The sequence below is a fragment of the Centropristis striata genome, chromosome 9 (assembly GCF_030273125.1).
Source record: "Centropristis striata isolate RG_2023a ecotype Rhode Island chromosome 9, C.striata_1.0, whole genome shotgun sequence".
NCBI classification, from domain to species: Eukaryota; Metazoa; Chordata; class Actinopteri; order Perciformes; family Serranidae; genus Centropristis; species Centropristis striata.
The window spans coordinates 10,106,795-10,123,410 of NC_081525.1; the positions used below are offsets into that span (position 1 = coordinate 10,106,795).

Genomic DNA, 16,616 nt, shown 5'->3' on the forward strand with positions numbered 1-16,616 from the left:
CAAATAAGTTACAGGACCATAAGTAAATATATGAGTAAATATATATATATATATATATATATATATATATATATATATATATATATATATATATATATATATAATAAAAACAATTAAAAAACAACAACGACGAATTAATGAAAATAAACTAAATAACTTACCAAGAGCTAAAAAATTAGTTTAAAAAAAAAAACCCGAACTTAATAATTAATTAAGATTAAGAAATTGACGATCTGTTGACTCTTTTTCATAATAAAGTAAAATAGCTCGTAATTGAATTGCCTCTTCGCTGAAGCCTGTCTATAATTAGAGTCAATATTTTAAAATATTGTATTTCACTCACGATGAAAATAATGACTTTAACCTGATTATTTGAGCTTCTTCTTTTTTGTATAATTACAGCATCAGAACTTTGCCACAATTCCCGTTCTAGTGTTCTTTTTAGTCAGGCGGCGCCCTGGCTTCCCCAGAACGACAGAGGGGTCCTTCAACAGTCTTTTCCGTAAACAATTTGAAAGCGAGCAGCGAGACTCACAACAGCGTCCGGCTGAATATAATATATAAATAAAGGATATTTAGGCTGTAATAACCCTGTTTTAGTTCACCTTTACTAACTGAATGTATTTTGTATTTTTTTCTGTGTGAGCTTGTTTATCAACATGCCATTGCTTTAACGAAAACGATAGGATAAATATAGCTAGTTAAACGGATAAACACTGATTAGTTTTGTGTTTCACTGCAACATATAAAATCTCTATAAATCTATAAGTCCTGCAGCTCCATGAAATCAGCACAATCACGGCTAGAAGTGGAAACAACTCAAACATGTCTTTGTGCAGAAAAACAGTTAGAATGACAGAAATCAGAAAAAAAACCCTGAAAAAACAAGTTGAATTTTTATGATAAATTATCCTATAAAATTGGAATACAATAGAATTTATTTATAATCACTTTTCGGAGTAAGTAACTAATATCGGAAGAAATAGTGTCTCCACATATTGTAGATAATGAAGTATTGTCATGTTTCCTGTCCTCTCCTCTCTGCTCTGTGTAAACACCCTATCCTGTCCGCTTCTCTCTTCTCTGCTCTGTGTAAACAGATTTTCAGTGAATATTAGTCACGTGACCGTTGGTCTTAGCAGAATCAATGATGTCTTCACAGCGTCTCTGAGGAGCAGAATTTAATGTTTTTAACCTTTGCCTGTTCTTACAGCTTCTTTCTATAATAAACGGTGAAAAAAATGATATCTGTACCGTTTGCAGAGAGGCATAAAACTGTTATTGATAAAAGACTAAAGTCTTAACATACAATACAGATTGGAACGATTATTAGTACTTATTTTAGTTTCATGACTTTTTGTTTCCCTCTATGTGGCTATGAACACGTTTTCACTGCACAACAATCACTTTCACGCTGAAATCACAAAAGCACTAACAGTTGCATTTATTTGAGTGCGCAGACAAGGTTGTTAGTCGCCCATAATAAAAAAAAACAACAAAAACAAACAAGTCAACAAATTGTCTTCACCAGCCTTCGATAGCTAACCACTAAGATATGGCCACTTCTTTTTTTTTTTTACTTCTTCAAACTAAACATTAAGTACACAATATACACACATGGGGGGAGGGGGAAGCGCATTTGTTTAGTCCAGAAGAACACAAAGGACAGAAGTTCAACATACAATACTCATTTTTAATAACAACAATAAAGAAGAAAGTATAAACCCTGTCAATCTAACATCATAATTTGCCTGTAAGGTGCACCTCTGGTATCAGGAGACTAAAGAACGGGTTCAGTAGGTCTGTCCGCTACGACAACATCACACGTCCATGAATGCTCTGAAATGTTTCCTATAAAAACCGGTGAGAGAAAAATGTCCGTAAAACATGTGGAAATAGCAACTGAATGAAACCGACTATATATATAACAAGGAGGGGGACAAATATGAAATTCAAGTATCAAAATAACTAAGACACTGACGAGCTGAGAAGGTAAATTACAAAGGTAGTAAAAATCATGGGAGGAGGAACATCGACACAATCAACAATACATTAGGCAACATTTGTTTAAGGCAGTTGATTAAAAAAACTAAATAGAACTAGGCATCTTCTTCATTCCAAGTTAAATACAAGCCTAGCCCGAACGTGTCACCAGGAGATCTGTTGTACAAAATAACTATGCCCGACTCAAAAACTAAAGCACTTCAGTTTGACTTGTCTTCTGACGTCTGAGTGAGAATAGAGTTCGTGTGGACAGCGGTGGAGTTGTGCTCTATGTTTTTTTTGGTCTTCTTCACAGTGAGGTTTGTCAGGGCTTTATAAGGCTGCTGCTGCGTCAGGAGTGGCGGCGAGTCACTCTCAGCCTATTGTCTGGCACGTAATCTAAATGGTTGGCACATGTGTGTGCACAGCATGGCGAGGGGCGGCGGGCGCTGACTCCAGCTAGCGGTTCCCCTTCATGGCCTCCTTGGCTGCCAGGATGAGAGGCGTGAGGCTGGAGAGCGGCTTCGCCAGCTTCAGGAACGGATGCTGCACAAGAGGAGGACGGGAAAGGGTTAAAAATATATTAAATCGAGTGCATGTAAAGATAAAACACAAGACGAGTTCAATGAAAATAATCCATTAACAGGACAGTGTGGAAAATGTTTTCAGATCCTTTATACAAAAGGACACACTATAGGTGAATAACTTAACCCTCCTGTTATGTTGCAGATCAAATTGACCCATTTCGAAGTAAAAAAATGATTGTTTAAAATATTTTTTTCGGGATGAAATTTCTTCTGCTTGATTTATTTATATATATATATATATATAATATAATATATCGCCATGAAACCTCCCCAGTTTGCTATTTACATAAAGACAGTGTTTTTTTGCATCACAAGTTTTCTGATATTTTATGTTTGAATATGCAAATTAGTTGTGAACTCATTAAATATGCACTAATTTGCATATATTTCCAGGACATAAATCTGAACATTTGGATAAACCAAGTTTCAAAGTTATCATTTTATTTTGTTGATATATTATTTTAATTTTTTTTTACTTTGATCATTTCATAAATCAGAATATACTGTCAAAAAGTAAAACTAAAACTAAAAAATATACCTTGTCTTTCCACTATTCTGAAAGAAGACGTGTTACGGGAAGAAAATACCCAAAACTTAATTGATGCATTTATGTAAGCAGCATTTTTATTTTGTAAAGACAGGGCTCCTTGTAACTACTTATTTTTCTGTTATGAGGATTAATTAAAAAATGTCTAATCACTTTAAATTAGCTGTGCTTCTTTTAGGGGGAAGAGTGGCCACAGGGAAAGGGCCACACCCTCTCAAATGTCCGCTCACTTTGCGTGTCTCCATTACAAAAAGGCCCACAGAGGGATTTACGAGACTCCGGAGGTGACGCATGGTTTCCGATCGTCACAACGGATTAAACACGGGAGACACAACTGTGGCCGCCGTTGCTAACTGTGCACAACGTCAGCAGCTGATCATAAACAAAGCAGCATGGCTAATTATGCACAGCCGGCCCCGCGGCTCGTTAAGAAGAGTAACAACGAGTCTCCAAAAGTCTCCAAAAACACCAGAAAAAGTCGCTGGATTTGTTGCCAGTCGCTTTTTGAAAAATAGTCGCTAAGCGGGTCTCAAAAGTTGCTAAATATAGCAACAAAGTAGCTAAGTTGGCAACAGTGCTTTTACAAATGGTGCGTATTGTTGTGGCGTCGAGTACTATGTCACATCCTGTTAGCGTTCTATCCAATCAGCAACCAGGCTTTTTTCAGGGGAGAAAAACGGCCCTGCTCTTCAACAGGGATAAAAAAGTCCCATCAAAAGACTGCTCCGGACGGCTCATATTCAAATTAGAGGCGTTTCGGTGAGTTAGATCTGCCTCGTTCCAGGTATTGGGCTGTAGTGGAAACACCCTTATTGATAATGTTTTTCATGTTAAATCTCGACCTGAAAAGTACCTAAAGCTGTCAGCTAAATGTAGTGGAATATAAGTATAAAGTTACATAAAATAGAAATACTCAAGTAAAGTACGCGTAGCTCAATATTGTACGTGCATAAAGTACTTGAGTAAATGCATTTAGTTACATTCCACAACTGTAGCAGTAAGGGTTTTACCTGCAGCAGCTCTTTGCCTCCGCCTCTTTTCTCTACGTCCATTTCCAAGCAGCGGTTGAGGAAATCTCTGAAGACCGGAGACAGCTTCTCGGGGTTCTGCAGCTCAGGCGTGCCGTTTGTGGCGATCAGGTATAACGCCTGTCAGAGTCGGAGAGATGAAAGGAACAACTGTAAAATCTAGTTTCAGGAAATGATTTAGCTCACAGCAAGTGAATAAAGTCAAACTGGTAAAGTGAGGACAATTAAACTGATCTGTTTGAAGTTACGCTCCAGATATAACCGACATTCACACAGTCACCATCAAGTCCTTTTCTATATGACTTAACCATCTGAACCCCAACACGCTGTTTCAGGGCGTTTTTGCTCTTTCTACATTTTCCTCTCTGTGTCCTTGTATTTCACTGCAATATATAAAATCTATATAAATCTATAAGTCCTGCAGCTCTATGGAATCAGCACAATTTGTGCAGAATAACAAAGTTAGAATGACAGAAATCAGATAAAAAAAGAAAAAACTAGTTGAATATCTATAAAAAAGATATTTTAAAAAATTTGAATAAAATGGAATTTATATATAAACACTATCTCAAGTGCCCACAAGTATCACAAATGTTGGGGGGAAAAACAGTTTTCTCCACATATTGTACATATTGAAGTATTGTCATGTTTGTATCCTCTCCTGTCCTCTCTGCTCTGTCTAAACAGCCTCTCCTGTCCTCTCATCCCTGCTCTTTGTAAACAGCCTCTCCTTTCCTTTCCTCTCCTCTCTGCTCTGCTCTGTGTAAACAGATTTTCAGTGAATATTAGTTATGTGACCGTTGGTCTCAGCAGAATCAATCATGTCTTCACAGTGTCTCTGAGAAGCAGAATTTAATGTTTTTAAAAGGATCTGGTTAGTTACCTTTTTTTTTTTTTTTAAAAAGACACATGGGGAATAAAGAGATGATGACACAAATATCAACATTTCAAGCTTTGTTTTGGTCGTGTTTTATAACGGAAACTTTTGTAACCTCTGATCTGTTCAAGAACTATCGGAAAATGTCTACAATAATGTCCATTTTTACAGTTTTTTTCCTCTGTTAACAGGGCTAATAAGTGATGTAAATAAAGACTAAAATAAGCAGAGCTTTGTCACTCACTCGTAGTGGGTTCTCGTTCAGGTAGGGCGGCTCTCCTTCGACCATCTCGATGGCCATGATCCCCAGCGACCAGATGTCCACTTTGGGCCCGTAGGCCTTCCTGGTCACCACCTCAGGGGCCATCCAGTACGGCGTGCCCACCATGGTGCTACGTTTGCTCTGCTCCGGGGTGATCTGGGCGCAAAAGCCAAAATCGGCTTTTGGGAGAAAAGAAGGAGAAGAGTTGATGCACAGCTGCAGTGAAAGACCATAGAAATCCATATTTAACAGGCTGTTGCAGGACTTACTCAGCTTGACAGAACCATCCATCCCCAGTAACACGTTGTCACTCTTGATGTCTCTGTGGATGACCTGGTTCGCATGCAGGAACTCCAACGCTTGCAAACACTGGAGACAAAGAGAGAGAGGGAGGGGTAAAGTTGTTAAGCTTCTAACTGTCACATAAACAGGATTTGATGCATTTTATTTAGCTCTGGTTGTTGTAAAGATCGTGTACCTCTCGGCAGACAGCAGCGATCTGAGCTTCGTCCATGCAGGTTTCCGTCACCACGTCTGTCAGCGAGCCACCGGCCAGATACTCCATCACCACAAACAGCTCCTCCCCCATCAGGAAACTGACAAACAAACATGTCAGCATCACACACACACACACACACACACACCCCGGGTCTCTCTGACCGTGCTATTATCACCACTTTAAGGATTTGCTGTAATGATGATGAGATGTTGTGCTCAGCCTGCAGGCTTACTGTCAGACTCACCTGTCTAAGAAGTTGACGATGTTTGGGTTCTTCAGCTCCTTCATCACCAGAATCTCGTTGATGATCAGCTCCTTCTTCGGCTGCTTCTGTAGGTTGATCTGTTTAATGGCCACCTGTTAAAAAGGAAACATGATGAATCAGTGTTCGTATAAACATAATATCCAACTATTCAAACTTTCCTTTGGTCTTTAGCATGATTGCACAAGGAAAAATTGAAGTAATAACTCAAAACAACTATAAAAAGACTCAAAACAATTACAAAGAGACTAAAAACGACTACAAAGACCCTCAAAGAACTACAAAGAGATTCAAAACAACTACAGAGATTCAAAACAACTACAAAGAGACAAAGAACTACAAAGAGACTCAAAACAACTACAAAGACAATTAAAACTACAAAGAGAAGCAAAACAACCACAAAGAGAACTACAAAAATATTCAAAAACAACTACAGACACTCAAAACAACTACAAACAGATGCAAAAACAACTACAAAGACACTTAAAACTATGACAAAAACACCCCAAAACAAATACAAAGACACTCAAAACAACTACAAAGAGACTCAAAAACACTACAAACAGACTTAAAATAACTACAAAGAGACTTAAAACAACTACAAAGAGATGCAAAACAACTACAAAAACACTCAAAAAAATTACAAAAAACACTCAATGAACTACAAAGAGATAGAAAACAACTACCACAACACTCAAAACAACTACAAAGACACTCAAAACAACTACAGCAACAATTCTCAGACGGGTGTTTTTGTTTGTCTGTTGACATTATTATTTAAATGTGGCCTATACCAGAGTAACATATGAGCAAAAAGAATCTGATTTGGGACACTTTTGCCTGCAGTCTGATCATTGATTATAACTTTCATCTGTCAATTTTTATATCATGAGCTCCACTAGTTCAGTTTTCTGATTAGTTTTTTTATTGTCACCACATCCATCACTCGTCACTCCTCACCTCCTGTCCTGTGGCGACATCGATGGCTGTGAATACTGTTCCTGAAGCCCTGTGAAACAAATAAGATGAGCACATTTACTTCAATGCTGATTTAAACATCAGTCCACTTAAATCAGTCTCCATATGCATCATGCAGACTCATTGATGTTGCCACGTTTTCACACAGAAATCCCTTCAGTCATACATAACATATAGCCCCATAAAAAACATATTAAAAAATATATATGACACAGGAAACATCTGACAGGTGGATCTGTACTCACCCCTGACCAATTTTCTCATATCTGGTGTATTTCTTTTTGGGATCTCCAATACTGACTATCGTTCCTGTAAAGCAGAAAACAAACACGTATGCAATTTAATCAATATAGCAAGAACAAATAAATAAAAGCAAATAAATAAGGTGAGATTTAACCCTCTGAACCCCAACAAGCTGTTTCAGGGCGTCAATGCAACTTGCATTTCTCTGATAAATTACTTTTTAAATTGGAATACAATTGAATTTATAGATAAACACTTTTCCAAGTGTCCACAAGTGTCATTAATATTGGAAAAAAGAACTGGGTCTCCACATATTGTCCATATTGACGTATTGTCATGTTTCCAGCCTCTCCTGTCCTCTCCTCTCTGCTGTGTAAACAGCCTCTCCTGTCCTCTCCTCTCTGCTGTGTAAACAGCCTCTCCTGTCCTGTCCTCTCTGCTCTGTGTAAACAGCCTCTCCTGTCCTCTCTTTTCTGCTCTGCTTAAACAGATTTTCAGTGAATATTGTCTTGGTTACTTTTTCTAACGGAAAGTTCAATTTTTTAAAACAGTGAATTTTTTTAGGAAACAACATGTTTCAGTTTTGGGGTTCAAAGAGAAACTGTGTTCTGTTGATGATTAGATAAGTCATTTACTCAGTTTGTCCATGATCTCCTCGTCCGACATCTTGCCCTTCTTCTTCTGTCTGTCTGCAGCCTTGGAGGCAGCATCTCCGTCTGGACATGTGCTCGGAGCAGGGATGGGGTCGATAACGGAGCGAGTGTACACCTGCATGAGAAATAAAAAAACAAATAAATATCAGGCTCACAGTCTCAGAAAGTGACACATGAAAGACAGATTTTCAGAATTTAAAAGATGTTCTAAAATTACATTTTAGACCAAGGTCAAAAAACCCCTACAGATGTTCTAATCACCATTGTATCGTAATGTTTTGTTTGTATTTTATATTTTCATCTAGCTATGTAATTTAAGTAAAGTATAGTTATTAATAGTTTTAAGAGGGAGGGTCGCTTATAAGCCCTTCGGGCTTTTTGATCTTTCCTGCACATTTTAACTGTTTCTTGTATTGTTCTTTTTTATGATTGTATGTTTGTAAGTGCAAACAACAATAAATAAATAAAACTAAACCCTTGTGACTTACACTCTTTGTGTGTTCTGGTCTCGGCGCCACAATAGGAGGAGGAGCTTCATCGTCATCATCATCATCAATGTGTTTGATAGTCGGAGAAGAGGGTTCAGTGCCTTTTTTGACAGGCTGATAAACAGAGAAAAAAAGGGTTGTTTTGAGGCAATGCATAGTACGAATAAACCAGCTCCTTTTTTTTTAAACAATATGACAGGATACTTACAGACTGAGGCCCTGGAGTGAATGCGTCTTTTTCTATGAATAAATACAAAGAAGTAAAGTCAGAAAATATGTTTTATATGTGCTTGTGTAAGTGTCTTCAAAAGGTTTTATTTCTATTGTTTCAGATATAGCGCCTCCTGGTCAATCATTGTTTTACATGAGATAATATTGATCCTCTTTTTATGAGAAAGAAAAATGTTATCTACTCGAACACAAAGAAGAATTTTAGGCAATGATTAACTTGTACCTACAAACACGGCGGAGTCTTAATCTCATGGACAGAGATAAGAATAGATTAGAAGAGAATATCATAAAAAGTTTATTTATGTCAGTATTTCAATTCAAAAAGTGGAAATAACACATTATATAGATCCATTAAACACAGAATGAAACATTTCATGTACTCGTTTATTTAATTTCTTCTAAATATAATGATTATGGCTTACATTTAATGAAGACCTAAAATTCAGTGTCTCAAAAAAAATGTCATATTACAAAAGACCAATTTTAAAAAGTATATTTAATATGGAAATGTTGGCCTATGAAAAGTATCAATCTCAATACTTGGTTGACTTGAACTACTGGAAATAAACTTTTCATCATATTCTAATGTATTGAGATGCACCTGTATACAGTAATATGCAAAAGCCTGTTTTGATAACGGACGCTTTTATTTTGAAGGGACAAAAAGAGACTTGATCCTGACGATCGTAAAACTAACTCAGTGAGATGACTACATTTACTTAATGAACTCACCAGAAGATGAGAAGCTGAGGTACTTCTGCCGGCCGTTGCCTGTAGAGTCGTAGAACTTCAGGACGTCGAGCACGGCCTGCGGGTTTTTCTTCTGCTCTGACTTGGTGATGTTCGAGGTCTGGAGTAGTCGAGCCCATTGCTCCGGCATGCCCTGTGCACCACAAACAAGACGATGTGATGTCAAAACGGTGTTCACTAAGATGTGATGCAAAGTGTGAGAACAAAAGAAAACTTACAGTGAACTCCCCCGTGACAGCATCAAACCCGACATGTATGGTGTGTTCAAAATCTGAAGGCGGTGAGATCTCGGGTCGCTCTTTGTCTCGATCTTTCTTTCGACCACCTGACAGTAACGAAAAAATCACACATGAGCACATTTAGACTCATCACAAACACACATGTAACCCTTTGGAATTTTTAAGGCATTTTCTCCATTTTTGACACCTTTTAATTCTGCCTGTATATACCATTAAAAAACAGTTTACCATGCCATGTTCGTATTATTTTTTTCCAGTGCAACCTCACCTGCAGTCATGGAAAAAATTATTAGACAACCCTGGTTTTCTTTAATTTCTTCTTCATTTTAATGCCTGGTACAACTTAAGGTACATTTGTCTGGATAAATATAATGATAACAACATAAATAGCTCATAAGAGTTTTATTTAAGGGAAAAACAAGGAGAACATCTATTTCTATATTTTAACCCACAGCACAAACACATTTTGATTGTATGAGAGGTAAAATGAGGAGAACATCTAGTTCTATGATTTTACACTAAATATATTTGACCTTATCTCTGGTTTTACTTGGCCTTTCATCATCAAACACAAACTGGCCTGATGGAGTTTTAAGTCAGTACTTTAGAGGGAAGCTGGCAGCAGGGCTCAACTCTACTTCATATTTTACAGCATGATGTCATCAAGAAGTCCTATTATTTGATTTGATTTGACTCTAGAGCACACTTAGAATGATCACACACATGAATAATACATTTAAAGTTAAATATCATTAAACCAAGCGTACCTTTTTCAGCCCCGGAGAAGATTGAGATGATTTTGTTGCGAGGTTTTTTCTCCTCGGGCACAGACGGCAGCGGTTTGGAGCTGTGGTTGGCTGAGAGCGAGTCTTTGCCGGAGCCGGTGCTGAAGATGGTGCTGCTCATCCTGACCGGAGGGGCCGGGGGTTTATCCTCGGGGTCTCCGTTATCACACATCATTAGAGGTGGTTGTTGTTGTTGTGAGCCTCACAGGGTGAAGAGGGTGGGGAGGGGGCACAGCGGACGACAAACAGAGGGTGCGAGGCAACGCTCACACCAGCATGAGGCACGGGCGTGCTCATGCGCTACGGGAGGATGAGCCGAAAAAGACAGCGGAAGAGGACGGAAGCACCGTCGAGGTACCTGGAAGGGAATCAGACATTTGTAAGCCCATTAACAAATTATGACAGGGTTATTAATACAGCAGAGTGTGGCGATATATAATCAGAAAAACCTCTCTCTCCACTGGGAAACAACTTAGTGGCACTCATTACTGAAACTGAGTAGTATATTATTAGAAAACCCAGGTCACAATAGTGTAGGGCAGGAAATACTGAGTAGTATGGAGGGAAACCCTAGACATAAAAAGTTTTTTCACAGGGTTTGAAATGTGTGTTTTCTTTAAAAGATCACGCAAAACACACCATTTATTGTAGAAAGAAACTGTAGAAACATAGCCTGGCTAACACCAGACCAAATCTCATTGGAGATTAGGTCTGGACACCTTCAATGCATTTCTCCGTAGAGGAGGTGTGGTTTACGATCCTCCGGAGCCGTTTATTGGGCGCTTAGAATGTCTATCAAAGCGTCGTAGGTAGCTCTTAGCCAATCAGATCAGTTATACCAGATGACGTAGTAGAGCAACAGAGATGGATGTTTGTTGTGTGTGTGTCTGTGAGAGAGTGTTGCTGCTGCTTTGCTTCTCCAGTTCTCGCTTTCTGCAAGATTATTTATTTTCACGCTTTATTCCCCCTCATGTCATTCAGCCACACACATCCACTGATTTTATGGGCAACAAACAAGCTGCTGCGGGTCTCTGGGGGCTCCGCTGTCCCCCGATTCGGAGCGAGATCACCGGTGGTGACCGGCGGTCTCACCGGCTCGGCGCAACGAGCCGCAGAAACCGCCCGTGCGGCGCTAATAGCCCCACTACCGGTGATCTGGCTCCGAGCCGGGGGACAGCGGAGCTGCCGAGAGACCTTTCGCCTTTCAACTTTCACTCTAAACTATTTAAAACACCATCTACAGCTAAAGAGAGTTTCGCGTCTGCAGCAGCCATGTTGGATCCGGAAAGCTTCCAAGTGCCGAGTAGTACGCGTCATCGTCTCACCGTCCCTCCCCGCTCTGTGATTGGATCCCTAAAACAGGGCTAGCGAAATCGCCTAGTTGCCAGACTGCCTGGAGGTTCGAAATCAAATTCGAGCGCGCAAGGCAGTCTGGGTATACCCAGGCTAGTAGAAACAGGCACTATCATCGAACTTTGAACTTTCCGACAGTCCTTGAACGGATCATAAATTACAAAGGTTTCTGTTAGAATAAGTGACCAACACAAAGCTTAAAATTTGTGTCAGAATCTCTTTATTCTACATGTGTCATTTAAAATAAAGCGTTTGCACTAATCATCCTGTTAAAAACATTAAATTCTGCTCCTCAGAGACCAACAGTCATGTGACAAATATTCACTGAAAATCTGTTTATACAGAGCAGAGAGAAGAGGACAGGAGAGGCTGTTTACACAGAGCAGAGAGGAGAGGACAGGAGAGGCTGCTTACACAGAGCAGAGGCTGGAAACATGACAATACTTCAATATGTACAATATTTTCCCCCAATAATTATCAAAGACATTCAACTTGTTTTTCTTTTTTTCTATTTATGTCATTTTAACTGTTATTCTGCACAAAGACATGTTTGAGTTGTTGATTCCATAGGGCTGCAGGACTTATAGATTTATATAGATTGTATATATTGCAGTGAAATACAAACACACAGTGAGGAAAATGTACAAAGAGCAAAAAAAACTTAATCTGCTTGTTGGGGTTCAGAGGGTTAAAGTACAAGTTAAAGGCTCATTAGATGTAAACTTATTGAACTGAACCAAATCATTTGTCGATATCTATCTGACGTTTACTAAAAATGTGGTGAGAGTTTAACACTGAAAGTTAACTGAAAGGAGATGGGAGATAAAAACAGGGACCACAGCTTATTTTGGGTCAACTAATTCCCCTCTGAAATTATAACACTATTAGAATTGTTGAAATCATATTTTTTTGGAGCAAAGTCGTATTTTTCTGTGTCATATGAAGCCTAAAAACAAAGCAAACAAGATGAGGATAAAACAATAAAGCAAGTTCTCCCACTACAAATTAGCACAGAAATGAACATCTTCACACCTCACTGCTTCTTATTAGGCCAAAAAGTGTCAACAGGTTATTATTTTCCTGTATAAAACTGCATTTCCGTCTATTTCACTCTAAAAATGCCCTTCAAATGAGTAACAACAGGGGCGGCTAGCATGCTAACTGACGCTAGCATGAACTACTTCTCGGCAAACAAGTGTGCTAATCTAACATTAGCATGACAAGCTAAGCTAATGCTAGCCTCAAGCTAGTGCTAACAAGTCTGAGAACCGGAGTTTAGGGGCGGCTAGCATGCTAACTGGCGCTAGCATCAACTACTTCTCGGCCAACAAGTGTGCTAAGCTAACATTAGCACGACAAGCTAAGCTAATGCTAGCCTCAAGCTAATGCTAACAAGTCTGAGAAGCAAAGTTTAGGGTTGGTTTTGGGCTAATTAGCAGTAGTTTAGAGAGCGGTATAACGGCAGCTAACTCCCCGGTAGGTGAGGTGTGTTACCGGGGTAACGGACGGGCTCACCGGAGACTCCTCAACCGTTAAACTTGAGCAGGACTTCTCTCCCGGCCGCTCCGCCTCGAAAACGTCTGTAAATCCGTTAAAAGTACTTCTTCCGTGACTCGGGGCATCTGGTGGTACACCGCGTACAGATGAGTTGGAAAAAACGTGGCTACAACTATTTACAGAGCAACTTTTCTTATTTCTGTGCGGCCCGGGGAGGATACCGCTATGGCGGAAGGGAAGCGGAACTACCGACCGACCCAGCCCAATGAATGAGAGGAGTTAGTCTGAACCATATATATATTTATACATATATATAAATATATATATGGTTCAGACTAACTCTAATTATTACTAATGCTGGTGAATAAAGGTGTTTTATAGCTTTAGAACTAAGATTAGTAGTGTTCAGACCATAGATATATATATATAAGAAAGGCTTTATATAAATATATATATATATATATATATATATATATATATATATATATATATATATATATATATATATACACACACTATATAAAGCCTTTCTTATATATGTCTATGGTCTGAACACTAAGCTCAGCTCTAAAGCTATAAAACACCTCTATTCACCAGCATTAGTTATTATTACATTTACATTTACATTTAGTCATTTAGCAGACGCTTTCATCCAAAGCGACTTACAGGAAGAGTAAAAGCAAACAATCAAGGTATAGTGCAATAAGAGCTATTAGTGCATCAATAAGTGCTAGTGACAATTCTTTGAGGAGTAGAATTATCGTGTGGTGCTAGGAGAGAAGATGCTCTCTGAAGAGCTGGGTCTTCAGGAGTTTTTTAAAGGTAGAGAGGGACACCCCTGCTCTGGTTGGAACTGGTAGTGTGTTCCACCAGCGGGGAACAAGAAATGCAAAGAGTCTGGATTGTCTTGGACCAACGGGGGGCAGAGCCAGGCGCCGTTCATTGGAAGAGCGCAACGGTCATGAGGTTGCATATGTCTGAATTAGGGCGTTCAGGTAGGTAGGAGCAGTACCGGAGACAACTTTGTAGGCCAGCATTAGAGATTTTAATTTGATGCGGGCTGCAACAGGTAGCCAGTGGAGCTCAATGAGAAGCGGTGTGACATGTGACCTTTTTGGCTGGTTGTAGACCAGGCGCGCTGCCGCGTTCTGGATCATCTGAAGTGGTTTTATTGTGCAGGCTGGCAGGCCTGTCAGGAAGGCGTTACAGTAGTCAAGTTTTGAGATGACAACAGCTTGTGTCAAGAGTTGAGTGGCATGTTGAGTTAGGTAAGGTCTGATTTTTCTGATGTTGTAAAGTGCAAAGTGGCAAGACCGGGCAACTGAGGCGACATGACTGGAAAAGGTGAGTTGGTCATCAATCATCACCCCTAAGTTTCGCACCACCTTGGTGGGGGCAAGACACAGGGAGTCAATCTTGATGTTGATGTTGTGGTGTATTGTGGGTTTAGCAGGGAGGACCAGCAGTTCAGTTTTTGAGAGGTTCAGCTGGAGGTGATGTGCCTTCATCCAAGTGGCTATGTCAGAGAGGCAGTCAGAGACCCATGCAGAGACCGATGGGTCATCAGGAGGAAATGACAGATAGAGCTGAGTGTCATCTGCATAGCAGTGATAGGAAAAGCCATGTGAGCGGATAACCTGACCCAGAGAGGTGGTGTAGATAGCGAATAGCAGGGGTCCCAGCACTGAGCCCTGGGGAACCCCTGTGGTGAGGCAATGCAAAGTAGACAACTGTCCATGCCAGGATACACTGAATGAGCGTCCTTTCAGGTAGGAATCAAACCAGGACAGAGCCAAGCCAGAGATGCCTTTTTAGAGAGAGTAGAGAGGAGGATGTGATGGTTAACTGTGTCAAACGCAGCTGACAAGTCAAGAAGAATGAGAACTGAGGACTTTGCTGCTGTTCTTGCTTCTTTTAAGGCTTCTGTCACAGACAACAGAGCAGTTTCAGTTGAGATTATTAGAGGAGTCAGTCTGAACACTAAGCTCAGCTCTAAAGCTATAAAACACCTCTATTCACCAGCATTAGTTATTATTAGCTCTGTTAAATATGTGTAAAATGTCTGGAAGTTAGAGGTTAAACAGGGTCGAAAAGCATTTTAGGCAATGTAGTTCAACAGTGATAATATCGTCACCCTGTTTAAATAATCGCCTAAGTCGTTCTTTCAAGTCTTGCAGGAAACATAAAAAACTTCACCAAAAGTGTATAATTTCACTCAAAAAGGATGTAACAAAGGATGGCATATCTATTTGCATAGTAATAACACTGTGTGTAAATTATGTAACATAAGAGAAATAAATGACCTGTCAGAAACATGACATGACAAGTATCATGAGCATTAATGTTACGATATGTAAAGAGGCTGGTTAAACACCCTAATGTACTTGTCAAACAAGATGAGAAATATCAGTTGTTCAACATGACAAATATCAGTCACCACAGAGCAAACACACCCAACAAGAAAGGAGATCATTAGTTATTTATTATTTAGAGTATAAATATTGTTTGCAGCAGGGATATGGGACACTGGCAATCCTCAGTTTAAAAAAAGCTCGTACATAGAGCTCTAAAAACACAAAAACAACCATTAATTTCCCCCTTTAGATAGCTTTACAGTTGGGAAAAAATACAGTATCCTATATATACATGTTATATATTAGCTTGTAACAGTTCTTCATTGAGGCTTTAGTTAAAATCTGGTGTTTTTACGACTGAACCATTTTATAAAAGTAAATATTTAAGATGTCTTGTTATATACATGATTCCAAATGATTCAGCCTGACATATTTAAATTGACAAGAATGCACTGTTTAATCTATGATAATAATACCTTTATTTATATAGCACCTTTAAAAACAGTGTTTGCAAAGTGCTTTGAATAAAAGAATTCACTGATTCTACTTTTTTCTTTATTTAATTTTTTACTGTTTACTGATATCTTGCATTTTATTGATGCCTCTTGTTATTGCACTATCCCCTTTGCTGCTGAACATCGACTAATAAAGGATTATCTTATTTAAAGTAAAGCTGGGCGATATGGACAAAAGTCATATCCCAATATACTATTTAGGCTGAATATCGATTTTTTTTTAATAGGAGTACCTTTTAAAAAAAACAACAAAGTTTTATAAAGTTCACATTTAAATGAAAAATATCTTGAATAATGGTTTAATTCCATATCACATTTTAAAATATATCGATATATGTTTTATATCGATATATCGCCCAGCCCTAATTTAAAGTAAAGTTTTGTGGCTTTGAATAATGTAAGTTTTCGCTGATAAACATAAGAGGGTAAACAATGTGGTCAAATTAAATTCATTTTAATTTTCCATATTATTCAGTTATGCTGCT

At 38.9% G+C, this 16,616-nt stretch overlaps 1 protein-coding gene across 2 annotated transcripts; it reads right to left on the reverse strand.

Moving 5' to 3' along the window:
* Positions 1 to 1,427: 1,427 nt before the first annotated feature.
* Positions 1,428 to 13,528, reverse strand: pak2b (p21 protein (Cdc42/Rac)-activated kinase 2b). 2 transcript variants are annotated; one of them, XM_059340928.1, is made up of 15 exons: positions 13,281 to 13,528; positions 10,395 to 10,770; positions 9,607 to 9,713; positions 9,371 to 9,521; positions 8,616 to 8,647; positions 8,408 to 8,521; positions 7,902 to 8,034; positions 7,269 to 7,332; positions 7,006 to 7,054; positions 6,028 to 6,140; positions 5,763 to 5,880; positions 5,554 to 5,653; positions 5,267 to 5,463; positions 4,128 to 4,265; positions 1,428 to 2,529 (listed from the first exon to the last, which is right to left on the reverse strand). In XM_059340928.1, the coding sequence occupies exons 2-15, from the start codon at positions 10,585 to 10,587 to the stop codon at positions 2,443 to 2,445; spliced, it is 1,596 nt and encodes a 531-aa protein (XP_059196911.1). In that variant the 5' UTR covers positions 10,588 to 10,770; positions 13,281 to 13,528; the 3' UTR covers positions 1,428 to 2,442. The 2 variants fall into 2 exon arrangements, with proteins under 2 accessions (XP_059196911.1, XP_059196912.1); XM_059340929.1 differs by having other exon boundaries at positions 13,260 to 13,528.
* Between the last annotated feature and the right edge of the window lie 3,088 nt (positions 13,529 to 16,616).

Bases quoted from the DNA above. Each gene is read 5' to 3' on its own strand.
- pak2b (XM_059340928.1), bottom strand. From the start codon at position 10,587: ATGATGTGTGATAACGGAGACCCCGAGGATAAACCCCCGGCCCCTCCG. The intron at 5,654-5,762 runs GTACACGATCTT...CTTTGTCTCCAG, and splicing joins TCGCTGCTGTCTGCCGAGAG to TGTTTGCAAGCGTTGGAGTT. The intron at 4,266-5,266 runs GTGAGTGACAAA...CGACTCTGACAG, and splicing joins TGAACGAGAACCCACTACGA to GCGTTATACCTGATCGCCAC.